The sequence below is a fragment of the Nelumbo nucifera genome, chromosome 5 (assembly GCF_055504915.1).
Source record: "Nelumbo nucifera cultivar China Antique chromosome 5, China Antique-T2T, whole genome shotgun sequence".
Taxonomy (NCBI): domain Eukaryota; kingdom Viridiplantae; phylum Streptophyta; class Magnoliopsida; order Proteales; family Nelumbonaceae; genus Nelumbo; species Nelumbo nucifera.
The window spans coordinates 43,455,873-43,473,836 of record NC_142653.1 but is presented as its reverse complement, the minus strand read 5'-3'; the positions used below and the strand labels follow the sequence as shown (position 1 = coordinate 43,473,836).

Genomic DNA, 17,964 nt, shown 5'->3' with positions numbered 1-17,964 from the left:
TTTAGTTTGTTTTCTTCCATCAAATTATTATATTATTAATACTAGTCATTGCCACCTTGTTTCTATATGTACCATCTTACAATCATAGAAATGGAGGCCTTAAAAATAATTACATGTTTCATGATGAAAATAAGGTAAAGGTTTTCATGGAAGAGCATGAAGGTGTATTTGAGGCATAAGATAATTTATGGATCTTTTGCAAATGATCTTGTGCCCCAAGTGCTTCTATCATGCCCCATTTTGAGAAAGTCAAGATTAATTATAGTAAATTATTCTTAAGCAGTTGATTTTTATGCAATTTACTAAGCTCACTTGTCTTTTAGTAAAGATTGTTTTCCATTCCAAAGAACACATTAAAGCCATAAAGATTTTACTAACGACTTTATATTTTTATTCGAAAAGAGAATCAGCACAATGTACCCTAAAACTCAATCATTCATTTTATCCTACTAAGGATTACAATCAGATAATAAAGTCTCGTACAAAAAAGATGGGGTATATAAGACCAAGTATACATCTGAAATAGAAGTATAGCTTGATTACACTACAAGAAAAATTTATTCGATTAATAAGCTATCTGTCTATGCTCCCCTTTGTTGCTGATAAAAAATAAATCTATGCCCCCATCTACTCATGAGTATCATACCGGCTCCAAGTTCCCGAAACCAGAGACCCAGCATTTGACATCTTCAACACTGGGGGGATCTCCCTCGAACTCACCAATCAAGCACCTACGCAAACTACAATCTCTCTCTCTGTAACCCTGCCTTCGAAGTGTGAACCACCACCTCCCCTTCCTCTGAAAAACCCAACAAAGCCATTCGTTAAGGGGTGGGAGAGGCAAACGATCGAGGGGAAAAATGCGGGGCTCTTTCTGGTGGCTCTTATGAGTATGTGAGGGAGTCGTGTTCGGAGTGTTGATTTGGCAGTTTTAGTCACTTGGGCGGGATTCTCTCTCTCCCGCATACAGACTACAGAGAAAGGGAAACTCCTGAGGCTCAGTTTGGAAGGAGTACAAATACAAATATGTACAATGTAAATACATACAAAATACAAGGTTTTGCACTCTATAAATCTTTATTTGTACTCAGTTTGGAAGGAGTACAAATACAAATATGTACAGTACAAATGCATACAAAATGCAAGGTTTTGCACTCAACATATTTGCATTTATACTCCTTCCAAACTGAGCCTAACGATTTCATTTGAACTTTGTTAAGGAAATGCATAAACATGAAATACCTAAAGATATCATGGGCCTCCATTTTGTTTGATTCCTTCTTCAAAGCATTCTGATTTGTGTAGATACATTATTAAACAAAATGTATCGTTTTCTCAAGCTCAGTCCTTTAAAATAAAAAAAAATACATAAACATGAAATATATCTTAAATCTTTGTCTACATTTATTCCTCTTTATCCTCAAGACGCTTGTTGATCTCTCTTCTCCTCCTTAACTATCATCATCATCATCAATAATCTCATTGATAGGATTAAACTCTGAATTACCAATTAATTAGCATGGCAAATAAGAAAATAATTGAGAAATATGTGAATTATAAAGCAAATAATAAGAGCAAAAGAAAGGTAAAGATAGCACTAGATTTACGTGGTTCGATCAAAGAAACCTACATCCACAGGAGAAGAAATAAAACTTATTTATAAATGTCCTTGATGAGAGAACTACAAACTGACCACCTTACTAGTGCCGAAATGCCTTTAACAAAACCTTGAAGCACTCGAAAACATAGACGACTGCTTTGATCTGGTGTGAGAGAACCCTTAATGGCAGCAATGAAGAAGAAAATCAATCCCAAACAGAATAGGAGCAGATCTTGCCAGAAGATGGCGATGGAGTTCTCCCAATCTCTTCAGCTTTCTAATGCTCTCACTCCATGCACACACTACCCCCTGGAGGCACCCCTTTTATAGAAGAAAAAAAAATGAACATGCTCCCTAGAATTCTGGCGGAAAGATGGAGAGGCAGAATTTGAGGAGTCGAATTAAATGGGCAATTTTGGTGGAGCCGAAATGGTAGAGCATTTATTGTGGTTGTTGAAATCTCAGCAGCCACACCAAACGACGTCATTTATTGTGGCTGTTGAATTTCGCAGCCACACCAAACATCAACAATCATAATCATCATCAGAGTCTTCTTCATCCTCCTCCTCATCACTTTCTTCTTTTAACTCCTATGCAAATAAAAAAGTAAAAGAAAAAATAAATGACTTTTTGCAAACAAACTAATTTATTCTTAGAAAATAGATTATTCAACAATAGATAGATAGTTGAGTATTAATTTTATCGTAAAATTAGTAGGTATGCATATATGTACATGTTTTTACCTCTCTCTCTCTCTCTCTCTCTCTCTCTCTATATATATATATATATACTTCTAGAAAACAAGATGAAAATATGCATATAAGTTAATGATAAGAAATGAAATCAGAGGAAACAACATATTTAATATAGTGCATTAAAAGTAAAACTAAAAATCCTTGTAATCTTATGAGAGAACCCAAGAGGATGAGAGTTGCTAGTTGAAAAATGATTTTGAGAAATAAAAAGTAAGATAGCATGTTTGTCTATCAAATGGATTAAATGTAGATGGCTTTTATATAGCTTCAAATTCAAGGCGATTTCGCAATTTACTTCCTACCAAATATTGGTGGCTGGAATAAGTGATCTACCTCTTTCATGAAATAAAATTTCTCCCCAACCTCTAAATGGCCTGAGTTATGAAGGTCTTCCTCAAGCTTTTGAGAGACATCTGTAAGGTGTTTTTGCCAATGCTTTGCTATTCTCCACCTTTCTGACTTCTTTGAGGCTTCATTTGATGGTATGATTAAAGTGAGAAGTTCAGGGTCAACTTCCCATTGTTTCATGAGTTCTTTTCCGCGTTCCTTAAGTCTCTTCTTTACCTCCAAACTGACATACCTGAAAGTACATGGATCATTGTTAAAGTCCTTGGTAAAAACTAATAGCAATGTGTCTAAAAGCAATTGACAACCAAATACTGGGGCTGGTGTGTATTAATCGATGAGCTTTGATTTTGTAGCTAATCTCTTACTACATTGAAGTCTTGCTTTTGTCAAGCCCAAACCTGTGTTTCCCTTATTATAGTCCCAAGGCTTGATACCTGTGGGCCTTATTTAGTGAAGGGTCAAAGAGATCAAGGGCCCTGAGTTGTGAAATAGGCCCATACAAGCTAGGAAAAATTCATTTTTTCACGGGTGCCCAAGATCAGGTGGGCCTAGAAGTGGAGGTAGCCACTACAAGTGTGAGCACTCCTAACTCTTTCTCCTCTCTTCAGCCCTCTTCTCGACTTGGGATATTGGATGATCAAGAGGACCAAACTGCAATGGTAGTTTGTCCTCTTCCTTCGTCTTCTGCTCTAGATGATTGTGGAGAGCATTTCATAAGCTTTGGCAATTTCCTTGGGGTCTTCTTTGTGGATTTGTAAGAGGACCAAGTCCGAAACTGGTTTAAAACTAAGGAAAGTGAAGTGCTAAAGGTTCATAATGCAATGTTGGTTCACTCAACCATTCAAGAGTCAGATTCAGATTTGGCTAACACGTTTTCAGTGTATTTTTCTGATGGCCTAGATTTTCTCTCTGGTTGTATGAGAGCCAAATAATGATTCTATTGGGTTGATGAGCCATAAAATGATTCTATTATCCTAAGCCCATTATACATATTAAAATACACTTTGGATACACATGGATATGTGGAAATTTAAATAAATCATACAAAATTAAATATATATATATATATATATTAATAATAATAAATATGAGTTGTATATAACTATAAATAAGTTTCATAATGTAATCACATCATTTGGTTATAAAAGAAATATTATTGATCAATGTATATACATCAAGCTTCATAAAAATAATTTTATGTTCTTGTTAGTTATTATATGTAGTTGATGCATTGATAGCCGGTAGACATTTGATCTTATTAAAACAAACTAAAGAATTTCTTGCACAACAGGTTGACATGAAAGATACAGAAGCATCCTATGTTTTAGGTATAAAGATTGAGAGACAAGAATCTGTAAGGTATTAGATTTACCCAAATGGCATATATTAGTAGTATCTTATTACCTGTTAGTAAAGATCAAGATTTTATAACAAACACCTAAATAGATGCCACTACAAATAAAGATTTTAGATGAACATTTAACTATTAGTCACTATAAATCAACTTTTACAATTTTGTGATAGACATCAAATTGTCCATCGCTATAATTCAATATTAAGTGATGGAAATTCAATTGTCCGTCATATGACTCAACATGTTGTGACAATGATTCAGTCGTTCGTCACAAAAGGTTAATTTTTTGTGATAGACATCAATGGTCCATTACAATATATCAAGATTTTGCAATTTTGTAATGGAAATTCAATTGACCATCACTATAAATTATGATTTAATGATGGATCTTCAATTGCCTATTACTAGCTACAGAATATTTATAGTAACGAAAAAGTCATCATTAATTTTCCATCACTAAATACTATTTTTATAGTGATAGAACCTTAAGTACGTCGCTATAAATGATTTACAGTGACAGATATTACTATGTGTTTATCACTTAAAGCCAATTTTCTTGTAGTGTTAGAGAGGTTTGACATGGAAAATTGCACACCAAAAGTAGTAGTTATTCATAAAGGGGAGGAGCTTAAGATTGATAATTATCCTTCATCAAGCTATGAAGAGGACAACATGAAAAGTTTTCTTATGCATCATTTATTCAAATCTAGATGAATGCAAGGATTTTATGAGATTGGACATTGCTTTCATGGTGGGTTGTTAAGAAAATTTCAATGTAATTAAAGTAGCAAACAATGGAGGGAAGCTAAAAAAGGCATTCAAATATTTACAAGTGACAAAGAATTATATACTCATGTACAAAAGAATGAATAATCTTGAGCCATTTGGTTACATGGACTCAAACCTTGTTAGATGCCTTGACAACAAGAAGTCTACACCAGGATATATATTTTTGCTTGCTAAAAGAGCTATGTTGTAGAAAAGTTCTAAATAGAACCTTAGAACCTTCTCTACAATGGAAAGATGAATTTTTAAAATGTTACAATGCCACAACATATCCAACGTGGTTTAATAATTTTGTCTTGGGCTGGTTGCTTTAATACTCAATTCTATCAATAAAGCAATTTATTTGTTATGTTTCAATTATGCCACTATGTTATTTTCTAAGAATAACAAAAGAAGTGGTCAAAGAAAATAATTGACCAAGAAGTATTTAATTGTGAGGGACAAACCATTTTGGTTATATAAGAACAAAATTGGGACCTATTATAGCTAATCTATAACGTTGAGGATTAGAAATTTACAATGTATAACATTATAATACATGGTTAGAAACATCAATATTAGAAGGGACTACTATGGCATAAGTTTATACTAGTAATTACTTAAGTGTTCCCAATCGACCACAAGGTTTGATCAAAATATACCCTCATATCTTTTCTCAATGACCATTACTAGGGCCAAGTGTAAGATTATAGCCTTACTTGTTAAGCCTTTGTGTATGCTCATTTGTTATGATCCACAAAAAGTGGACAAGTATTTAAAATATGAAACTAATTTCAACTAATAAATCTAATTAGGATAAGGCTTTAACCTCTTATTTTACTCCTAAAAATCTCTAATATGTCTATTCAAATTCAAATTGAAAATAATGATGGAAAGGATTATGGAAAGGTTAAATTTTAACGAGAGAGAAGAGAGTAGACAATTCTGGTTGTTATAATATTGAGGACTGACTCCTTGATGGTGGAATAATTTCTTCGTTCAAATGTGGATAGTATTCCTCCTCCTTAAATCTATAAAAATTGACAAGCAACCCTTCTATGGTATAACCTAAAATCAAAGACTCTAAAAAGGTAACCATTCTAGGATTGCTAGATAAAAATTCTTGTCATTCTTGTTCATTGGTGCAAAAAAGAAGCTAAGAAGTTCATCGAAACAAGTTAATCATAAATGTCGGTTCGTGGCAATTGCATTTAGCAATAAGAGAACCAAGACTTATGTTATTCTTTTCGATTCAAATTAGTGTGTTCATCTCAGACTAAAAGATTCTACATGTATGCATTATGTAGCACAATAATAAGATGGGATAAGATACATACCTCATTTACGAAGTTAATTAACTCAGCTTGCCAACGTTCTATAATATTACCCTTGCCCACATTCCATTCAGCAAGCTTAGGATCTACTAGCCAGCGAGTATTAGATTCTTACCAAATTCACTTTCATTTCTTCACACATAACTTATTGATCTCATCCCAGAAGGAAGTCATATTCTTTGTTTTGAGAGAGAATACATTATTAATGGTTTTAATAATTTAAAAACCTATAAGAACTGGAATCACAAGTAATCAATGAATTAGGGTTGTAAAAGGAAAATGCTTTAAAGAATTAATTCAGTTATGCATGTATAATAAATGTATATAAATAATATTAAATTTATCAATTATGAATTCTATTATATCTATACTATCTATAAAAGTGTGAATAGGTTCCCCTGACTTCTGGAATTTTCACTGGACAACAAATGATGTTTTTCTAAAGTTTGAATTAGAAAACAAATAAAAGGGAAAATTGTTATTTTACATCTTCATTAAGTATTGCTTATTTGATAAAAAGACACAAAAGTATTTCTTTTATTCAATAATTGGAAACACGTTATAGAAAAAATGTCATTTTACATTTTTCATTTAATGCTTATTTAGACTATTATTAAAAGTGTGAACAATGGTGTGAAACTTTTGTTTGACTAAATTATCCCAACTTTTGAATTTGGTCACTATAAAAAAATGTAATTTGAAAAACCACTTTTGTCATCATTCAAGTCCTTCTCATTAAGTCTCATATTTAAAGTCTTAACTCCTATTAACATTCATTTAATCATTTTATTGACTAGAATACGCCTACATTTGAATTTGGTCCCTCTCTAAATGTGAGTGCACAAAATGTAATTTGAACTACTACATTTCTCCTTTTTCAATTTCCTTTCATCAATTCTTATCTTAGGGTATTAATTCACATTCTTTTGTTGAATACTATATTTAAGATATTATTTTTTACAAAATAAAAACAAATAAATTATACTAATTAGATCTACATCCAATACTTTTACCGATATAATTAAAATACATGTTTGTTTAAAATTTACCCAAAAATGGAATTGTTTTCCACCATGGTAGCGAGTAAGCAATTCAACCATCCGGTCAAGTGGGTTAATCCATGTTTTATAGTTAAATAAAAATTTTAAAATATAATTAAATAACAAATATAGAAAAGTTGGGTACATCTCTATTGTTTTGTATAAATTAATCATAATAAAGAAATATAAGATTGATAAATAATAATTATTTATATTGATGTTGGGATGAAATATAAATTTAAAGCTAGCCTAAAAATAAAAATAAATTTTATGGTTGCGGGTCAACAATTCAACCTTTTGAGTCAAATGTATCAATCCTTAATACCATAAATAATAAAGATAGAAAAATATAAAAACACAAAAACATTATTAAGCACCTATCTAATATTTTATATTAATCAAATTAAATAAAAATAAGTGTGATAAATAATAATTTCTTTATTGATGTTGGGAATAAAATATAAATTTTAAAACCAACCCAAAAATGAAATTGTTTTCCTAGCGAGTCAACAGTTCAACCATTCGGATCATATGTACCATTGATTTCATGATTAAATGATAAAAACTAAAAAAGATAAAATAAAAATATATATATATATGAAAAAGATAGAAACTCTGTAGAAAGAATTTAGACACATCTCTAATATTTTATATTGATCATATTAAAAGTTAGACACAATAAACAAGAATTTTTTAACTTTTTATTGATGATATAAATAAAATATAAATTTCAAAAATAACCCAAAAGTAAAATTGTTTTAATGTTTAGTAGTAGATCAATTCATTATTTCAGGTCAAATGTATCAACTTGTGATGTTATAATTATATAATAAAATCTTCATATTTATATTATTATTATTATTATTATTATTATTATTCAAAATTAAGTTTAAACATTTTATGATTATGATTTCTAATCAATCATATATATATAGAAACATTGTCAATGATAAAATGTAGTACTATATTACCTCAACAACAAATAGAGTGATCTAATTTGATTCTTCATCTTATAGAATGTTTACATTTTTAAAGAAAAGGTTCCATTTTTTTTGATAAATTAAGAATATGTTCGATGTGGACCTTGGGACTAAACTTAGAATCACCAAGGTAGAGACCGACTATGGAATCGATCTAAACAAGGTAAGTTTTGGTCCAAAAACCAAGGACCAACCCCTATTGGGTAGTTTTCAAATTCCGCCTTAGAACTAAACTGAATTGATCCATGCTCACTCTAATTAAGGATGCAACTTGGGCGGGCCCAACCCAAGCCTAGACTGATCCAATAGACAATTTTACATGGGTTGGACTTAGATTTTTGGAACTAGATAGAATCTAAGTGCATCAAATTTCAATGTAGGCTAGACTCAGGTTTAACAAATCCAACTTGACCTTAGGCTATGTCTAGGCTTGGGCCTTAAGCTCAATTCTTAGGGTTAGGCCTAGGTTGAGCTTAAATCCAGCCTACCTTGCCCAACGTGCAACTTTAAACATTATATTACTTTTGCAAACAGGGTTGCTGCTCATGTGAGGGTGCTTTTTTATTTCTTTTTTTCATTACATTCAATATTTCAAGGGTAAATTGCCAAAACCTCCCCTAAAGTTTCCAATTCAGCTTCCCCTAAGGTTTGGTAATTGCAATCACCTCCACTCAACTTTCTGACATAGTTGCAAGTAGATCCCCTCTATTAGAATCCTCTAAAAAGAGGCACAAAAATGTCCAAAGTACCCATTTAGTTACTTTTTCCCAAAATGTTTATATTCCAAATTTTCTCTCCATATGAATTGCTCCCCAAATCCTTCCAATATCTTTTTTGAAATTGATTTATTTTTCAAAATTGCCTATTGCTCAAAGGTAAAGATGCAACTTTAAATTATTTCTTTTTGTTATTCATAAAGTTTGTATGGTTTTTCTTCTGTAGAAACCGACCTCAATAGTAATTGCATGGGTATTTTGGACATTTTCATTCCTCATGTTAGAGGATTCTAACAAAGGGGTCTCCTTAATTGCAACTGTGTTAGAAAGTACAAGAAAGGTGATTGCAATTTCCAAACTTTAAAAAAGGTTTCAACAAAGGTCAAAAACTTTAGGGTAGGCTTCAGCAATTTATGCACACCGGAATTGCCACAATTGCCATCTGACATTAATGCAACTACCAAGAGCAAGAGAGCTCTTGAAGCGAGTGGCAGTGAGGCACCGTTTATTCAGTTCAGATCCTTTAAGGCAATAACTAGCACTACAAACGGTATCCATTTGTCTAAATTCAAATTTGAATTTGATTTGGTCAAGGGTGATGCAAATTCGATGAATATATTTAATTATAATTGGAGAAAGGGACTTTTACTTACCTTCTAGGGTTTCAAGTATTTAGTAAAGCCTACTCTCTGGTTTGCACATATATGTTACTAAATACATCTTATAGTTTGCAAGAGAGGTGCAACTCAGGTGGCCGGACTCAACCTGAGTTGGGCATGCCAATATGTAAAATATATATTTACTAAACACACCCTATATACATACATGTTTATATGTAAAATATATAAAATTCTTATTTAAATGTTTAAATTAGTGGTGTTAAATGGGTTCATGGGCATACCAATGATGAAAATAAATACAAAACATTACATAAGAAAAGGAGTTCGGATCTTTTGATCACAACACATTATTGGCTACATTCATCCAGCTTCTCAATAAGAATATCGGCTATATAAAGTACAAGAGATGTTCTCAATGTGTGGCCGGATGAATGTGGCCAATAATGTCGTATGCAGATCCAAACTCTCTGGGAAGTTTCTATATGCACATTCCTTATAGAGGTGCAATTTGGGTGGGTTTAGATTGAGATTTTATTAAAATATGAAGGATTCGGCCCAGAATCCTGGTCCATTGCCCAATAAAATTTTCAAATCGAGTACTCGAGTAGAGTACCCACCCAACTTGTACACCTAATTTTTCAAATGTCATGTGGCCCCGAGAAGAATTAAGATCTGTTCCTCACACATGACGTCGCACAACGACTTTACAGGCACATCCCACCATGCATTGAGAATATCTCCCATAAATAATAACACATAAGTACGGGAGGTCAGTGTGAGGCGCCATGTGTGAGGAGCAGATCCGGTCTCCCTGAGAACAAGAAAGGAAGAAAACAATAAAGAAAGAAAGAAAGATTTAAAGATGAAATGGTGGGCTAGGCCAAGTGACTTACTAGCCGAACGCTTTCAACAAATAAATCATTCTCTCAATCTGTTCGCCAGCGTTGTGCTATGCTCCGTTTACTGATTTTCTGTTTTTCGTGTTCATTAAACGTAGAAGACGTTTCCAACATCTTGAGCTCAGCATCCATCTCCATTTTTCTTCCAGCTTCTTTAGTTCCTGAAGCTCTTCGATTGATTTATCGTATCTCCACCATGCATACTCTTTCAAAGGTTGTATCAGTTGGAATAATAATTCTAGAGTCTCCGAGAACTGAAAGCAGTACAAGAAAGGGAAAGGAGATTAAAATTTAAATGAAACTTCTCGAGTCTTCTGCGGATCGATTAATCTATAGTGTACGTTAACTTTTGGTAACTATCAAAATGACCTACCGCCGAGTCCTCCTGACCAATGTTGAAGATTTTGATTGATTGATCATTCGTAAGACCCATAGAATTGCATACCTCCTTGTCTCTTGTGGTGACCAGGATTTTGCAGCCTTTGCGTTCTCTTGCGCGAGGAATTCCTAACTCGGAGAAAACATTTTCGTCCCAAAGGTCGTTCAAGATTATAAGCATTAATCCGTCCACCTCTCTCAATCTTTCAGACAGCTTAGCTGCTCTCAAGTATCTACTTTCCTCTGCTAATTGTAGTCCTAGAATGGCACCAATCTCATCTTGGATCTTAAGTATGTCTGGAGTTTGGGACACAACCACCATTAGAACCCGATCAAATAGCTTGTCTTTGTTAACTTGTTTTGCAACTTCTCTTGTCGAGGCTGCCCTGTCTTCCCCTTCCATCCCGTACAACGCAATGGTGTTGATCCCTGGATCCTTCAATGCCAATATGATCTTTTCCATTTCCATGTCTTAAATTAATTAAGCTCCAACTGTAACTCTTGCTAGTCGCTTGCTGTCAAGGACGAATGTGTGCATGCAGGAGGAGCCTTGAAGCGAATGGATATGTAATTAATTGCAGTAGGAGAGATGGGAACTGGGAAGGAAAGACGTAAGAAATTAAAAGCTAGTCTTGCCTCAATCATGCTTCATATATATTTAGAATATCTGCGTACTGTATTTTTTTTTTTATTCTTGGGGAGATATTCCCATTGAACGGCTGCAAGGACTGTGAGAACATCACAGTTTTATTTTGTTTATTTTGGTAAAGTAGTCAACTAAAGTTGCGTACCCACAACCTTCAACTTTAACCAGCAAGCTAAGAGGCTTAATGAAGACTAAAGAGTTTATTTGTTGCTTTGCCAGAAATCTTTTCCAAACCCATATGGCATATCCTTAGATCGTTGGTGAATTCTAGTCTCTGATCTTACTCCACAGTAATACCAACAACAATAAAATAAAATAAAAATAAAAAGGACAATGATGCCAATTCACAAGATTTACATTTGTTTGACGTGTTTTTTTATTTTTAAAAAGTACAAAGTAAAAACACGAAAAACATGAAAAGCACAAAGTTGGATTTCTATACTTCATGCTTTTTATGCGTCTAGCATGCCAAAATACTTTAAAAAGTGTGGCTGTGCCACATGTGTAGTATATATTATACACTTGAATTCAAATTTGAATTACAAGTCTTAGTGCTGGTTTATGGAAATAATCCAACTAGAGACCATCTCAAGTCCTAAAGATGGAAGTCTAGTCAATGATTGTAGATTAATTAATTAATTGAAAATCATTCTTTCCATAAATGATAAATTGCCAAGCCACTTCTTTATCAAAAGTAACTAGAGCTAATCAAATCTCTAGCCAATCAAGGCACATCTTCCCATAGATGAGAATTAGATAATGATTGAAGATAGAATAATGGATGATAAATTATTCTCTCCAAGAATGGAAGTAATCTTTTATTCTCTAAAAATGATAAGAATTATTAATCAAATCCTCAATCAAGGGGGGAACAAATTAGACCAAAAAATCAATAAATAGGGGTTCTCATCAAGAGGGAAGAGACTTTTGGTTAAAAAAAAAACTAAGTGAAGGAATAAGCTTTTAGAGAAGGAAGAAGTGCACACCACCTTCCAAAGGGCAAAGTCACAATACTTGGAGTTGTGTAGAAGTCTTCTTTTGATCAAGCTTTCAAAGACCAATTAAAAGAAGCAATTATCATCATTTTCTGAAGTACAAAGCACACATCATCCGACCCTCTACATCAACTCCAATGCAAATCTTCAAGTTATAAAAATATTCCATCAAGAGAGAATCCGAGGTGTTATATCATTCATAAAAAACTTCAAATACAAAGAGTTTGTATTCTTTACTTTAAATAGAAGAAATCAATTTACTTGAATTAGTCTCCAATTTCTTGTATTTGAATTTATACACTAACATGCCTAGTGGGAGATTCTTTCCTCTCACATCTCTCAAGTTAATATTTACTTTGAAACTATCAATTAATCAATGGCTTCAAAAAGGTCTTCTACAACTACTAAAGAAAAGAAAAATGATATGGATGGCCTTAACTCCACCTCTATCACCACTAACTATAAGGGCCCAACAACTTGAGGCAAGGTTAAAGCTGAAATTGCTCAACCATTTGGGAGTACTTGCAAATCATGGGAAGTCTACCTAACAATAACCATTCATTATACTAGCTATACTTAAAATCAACATGGGAGAGAAAAGTGCATCTCAAGACATGTTGTTTTGACAAATGCTCTATTACAAAAGGAGGCCTACACATCTGATGAACACTCCAATACTGGATCAAGGCCAAAATTATCATTAGTGATGTCACCTTCATAGGAAGGGTTTCAAAACCAAGCCCTTTTTGAATCATTGGGATATTCTATTTTATGACCATCATGATGGAAGGGGCTACTACAATTGATTAACAACTTGATGAAATGGCTATGACCATTACAAAATTGACTAAGGAAACTCATGCATGTTTCAGGTAGGGATTTCAATGAGAAAGAATCATCATCAATGCCAAACATCACGTAACATGAGTAGGGATTTCAATGGTTAGGGTTTTGAATCTTTTATCATAGTCGGGTTCGTGTTTTGACTAACCTGCCCCACCAGGTCATGATACCCTATATATATACAAAAGTATTTCTTGTAATTTTTTATTTCTAACTAGCCTTATAAAGTTTAGGATTTATCTACATGTTGGTTTTGGTTTTCTTTTTTTTTAAAGGGAAAATTTCTTACAGTACCTTTATGGTTTAGGAAATTGACTAACTATGCCCCTACTGTTTATATATTATCTTAAACCATCCTTAAGTTTTTTAACAATTGTCTAAAATCTCCCTTACCGTTAACTTTCCTGTTAACTTTCAGTCACACTCATCAATTCAATTCACATGTGGCGTTACCTAACTGATATATTTTAAAAAATAAAATAAAATACCCTTTTTGGCATCTTTTTGAAAAAGCTTTTTAATCCCAATTTCTCCAAGGAGCTCTGACGTTTTTTAAGATTTATTATATATATTCTCAGACCATCCCTTGTTCACCTTCTCCGTTCCAGGGGCTTCTATGGTGTAGAGTTCATCTTTAGATTTTATTTTGCCTTTTCCCTTTATTGGACAAAAGCTGTTAATGATTACACTGCCCATGACCATTAAAGTTTCCCCTGTCTTACCGAAAAACACCTCCTGTATTTGCTTAAAACGCCATTTGACTTCTCCAATGACTGAATTAGCGGTGACCTTCTCCACATACACATTGCAACTCTGTACTCTACAGTCACACATTGTAACTCGGCAGCTTTACAAATTCTGTTGACAAATGGGTCTGTCTTTCAATCACACACATTGCAACTTTGAATATCCAGTCACAGAGTCACTGTTTTGGAATCAATGACTAGATTGAAGCGGTGACCTTCTCCACATTTGAGGCTACAAGACAATTGCTTTGGACACTACCATACTCCGCTCCTGGACAGATGGTGGAACTGTCTTCTGAGGGTCCATTTGTTAATATCCAATTATTTCTTCCTGAATGTGTTAGCAATGTTTTCTGTATTCTAGAAATAATATTTTAGAATGCTAACACATGTAGTATGTTTAGCCCCCGTTCATTTTTCGGTAAGTTATTTATCTGGATAAATGCAATTGTATGGATAAATTTTTCCTAGGAAACACTTATCCAGGTAGGTGCATTTGCCTATATTCTTTTATTTCTCAAGGTAAATAAGATAATGACCATTTTAGCCATAGAAATCCATTATTAAAAGGGGCATTTTTGTCCCATTCAAGTGTTGACAACTTTTTCCCTATGTGGGAAAATTATTTACTCACTTAATCCCCACATAAAGTTGAAAAAAGAACTTAGGATTTTTGGTCAATGGGAACTAAAATCCCATTGACCAACTTTCTCCCCTCTCCAAATTCAAAAAAAGAATGCTCCCTTATTGAGAAGAAAGGAGCTGAGGCTGTCCTACAGTTGTTCACTCTTCCCTTAATGCCTCTCTCTACATCAGTTGGTCAGAATATATCTATTGCTTCTAAAAACTTCTCACCCCAGCATTCTACTGCTTTGGCTCGGTTAGTATGTTCATTCTTGAGAGAACATCTGAAACTAACAAATGAATTATTAACTTCAGTTGGAGGGAGTCAGCTCGCTGAGTTGGAAGCTACAACACAAACAAAGGTATTGAGATGTCTTTCTAGTCTTGAAGGAATTGTCTTACTTTCTAATTTTTTATGGAAGTTGACCACTACCATGGTATTTGAATTAGGCTTTGCAATGCGGATGTATTAAGGGAGAGTGATGATGATGCAAACCTTTTAATTTCCAACAGTAAGATACATGAATCCCGTCTCAGTAAGGAATGCTTCTCAATCCCACTGGAGCGGAGAGCAGGAGTTTCTATCAGTGGTCTACTCTAGTGAGGGTTTACATCGTCTTGGATCGACATGGTTGTGGGCTAAACGGATGGGTCGATAGTTATGAGGCTTCACAAATTGATTCAAAAGGTTCTGCAAATTTACAACATACTTCTACTACCCAAGATGTTAAAAAGAAAAGTCCCGATGTTCTTGTTTTGGAAAATCTCAATAAGCTTGCTTTTTCTCTCCATTCTTTCTATGCAACACTTGTAAAGGGATTTACATCTCAAAAGCGTCGTAGAGCTGAATCAGGGTCAATGAATTCAGCTTCTAAGAACCTTGCAACTACCTTGTCCAAAATCTTTCATGAGGCTCTCAGTTTCTCAAAGCATTCTACATCTGTCTAGCTTGAAATGTCAGTATTTAGGAAAGGTTGTGGATGACATTGGTAATGCAATACGACATTGGTAAACAACTTCTGTGTCCATGATACTTTCAGAGAACTTCTAACTACAAGTCAGCTGCTTTGGACACTACCATACTCTGCTCTTGCATCTGGTGTTGGTCCAGAAAAAAATCCCATGAGAGGGGCAAGTCGATCAAATGGGCTGTTTGGGTAGAAACCAATTGTTAAGAACCTCTTCCCGTTGTCGGGGAGAGAGCTTTGAGTTTCCCCGAGCTATGGTGAGAATCACCGCTCGAAGGGGATGGCCAGAAGCGAGACCCAAGAGAATACTAATGATAAGGCAAGTTCCATCCTCCGCTTCCATTATTCAATCATTTATAATCATGGGCAGTCGGAGACCGTTACATTAATGATGAGACACTTAACGCAATACTAACAACCTGTATGGAGGATTAGGTGGTTGGAGTGGAATATTCGGAGTGGCTGACGTGGCTATGGTGAGGCGGTAACGCCCCGTACCATCCCCTCCTCCTCGGGAAACGCCTTGTCCTCGAGGCGTGCTGTCGGGTAGCGACATAGCATCTGGTTGAGAATTTCCCACGTGGCATCGGCTGGGTTTGTCCCTTCCCACTGTACGAGGACTTCAGTGACTGCCCGGTTCCCCTGTTTTATCATACGCCTATCGAGCACTGCCTTTGGGTAAGGAAGAAGGTCTCCTCCAGGGGTAAGTGGTGGTAGTTTGGGTCAAATACGGACCGGATCCCCGACGGAGTGTTTCAACCATGACACGTGAACCACCGGGTGTATCCGACTTTCTGTGGGAAGGGCCAGCCTATAGACTACCGGCCCGATACGCTCAGTGATGGTGTAAGGGCCGTAATATTTGGCTAGTAGCTTTTGCGAGCGGGGGGCAGCGACGGAAGCCTGTCGATACGGCTATAGCCTCAAGAAGACTTCATCTCCTACTTTGAACTCTCGCTTGGTCCTCCGTCGATCTGCCTACTTCTTCATCCTTTCCTGTGCCTAAGCTAAGTTTTCTTTTAACTTCATTAGCGTCGTCTTCCGATCCATCAACTCTTCTTCTACTGCTTGAACCTTGGTGGTATTGGGAATGTAGGTGAGGAGGTTGGGAGGAGGGCGTCCGTAGACTGCCTGAAATGGGGTGGTGCGGATGGCGGAGTGATAAGAGGTGTTATACCACCACTCTGCCAAGGCTAGCCATTTGGTCCAAGTTTGCGGGCATTGTCCAGCGAAGCAGCGTAGATATGCCTCCAAGGTCCGGTTTACCACCTCAATTTGCCCGTCAAACTGGGGGTGGTAGGCCAAACTCATCTATAGTTGCGTACCTTGGAGACGGAACAGTTCCTTCCAGAAGTTTCCGGTGAAGGCTGGATCCCGATCACTCACGATACTGCTGGGCATCCCATGAAGCTTGAAGATGTGCTCCATGAACGCATAAGTGACCACTTGAGCCGTGTAGGGGTGTGATAGGGCCACAAAATGGCTATACTTGGTCAATCGATCGACCACCACCATGATAGTTGACTTCTTATTAGAAGGCAACAGTCCATCAATGTAATCCATTGACAAGTCTCTCCAAACGTACTCCGGTATTGGCAGGGGCTACAGTAGTCCTGGAGTGGGAATATTTTCGTTCTTGTTCCGTTGGCAAGTGTCGCACTTACGGACCCACTGATGCACCTGCCTTCGGTACCCTTTCTAGAAGCAGATCCTTCCCAGTTGTTGCATTGTCTTGTGGTAACCAGCATGTCCTCCCAAGGGACTGGATTGAGCTTCGGTAAATAGCTTCCGGCGATAGGTAGAGATCGGCCCAAGAACCACATGTCCCCTTCATCATACTAGTCTATTCTTCCAAATGTACTTTGTGCATGGGGTCTATCGCTGTTTAATCTTCTCTATCAGCCCTTTCACCCATTTGTCTCGCTTTCCTGGCGTAGCTCTTCCACCCACTGCGGCGATAGGCACGAGATGGCCTACAACTTTCCTTCAAAGCAAAGGGATAGCGCATCCGCTGCAGCATTCTCCCGACCCTTCTTATATTGCAATCTGAAGTCATACCCCATGATCTTGCTGAGAAGTTGTTGCTGGTAAGGAGTGGTGATCCTCTGCTTGAGCAGGTATCCCAAGCTCTGATGGTCACTCTTAACTATGAATTGCTGCCCCAGGAGATACTGCCGCCACCGTTGGATAGCCGTTACAACTACTAAGAGTTCCTTGTCGTATGTAGATCTAGCTGCGTTGGCGGGGTTTAGTGCCTAGCTGAAGAAGGCTATCGGTCTCCCTTGTTGTGATAGAATGGCGCCAATGCCAGCACTTGATGCATCACACTCTAGCTCGAAGGGAGAATTGAAAT

The 17,964-nt window shown here is 35.7% G+C and overlaps 1 protein-coding gene across 1 annotated transcript; it reads right to left on the bottom strand.

The window, feature by feature from the left end:
- Nucleotides 1-1,290: 1,290 nt before the first annotated feature.
- On the bottom strand, nt 1,291-11,384 carry LOC148791493 (putative disease resistance protein At1g63360). The gene is made up of 4 exons (XM_088888921.1): nt 10,785-11,384; nt 10,406-10,665; nt 2,689-2,935; nt 1,291-2,190 (listed from the first exon to the last, which is right to left on the bottom strand). The coding sequence occupies exons 1-2, from the start codon at nt 11,256-11,258 to the stop codon at nt 10,462-10,464; spliced, it is 678 nt and encodes a 225-aa protein (XP_088745047.1). The 5' UTR covers nt 11,259-11,384; the 3' UTR covers nt 1,291-2,190; nt 2,689-2,935; nt 10,406-10,461.
- Nucleotides 11,385-17,964: the final 6,580 nt, after the last annotated feature.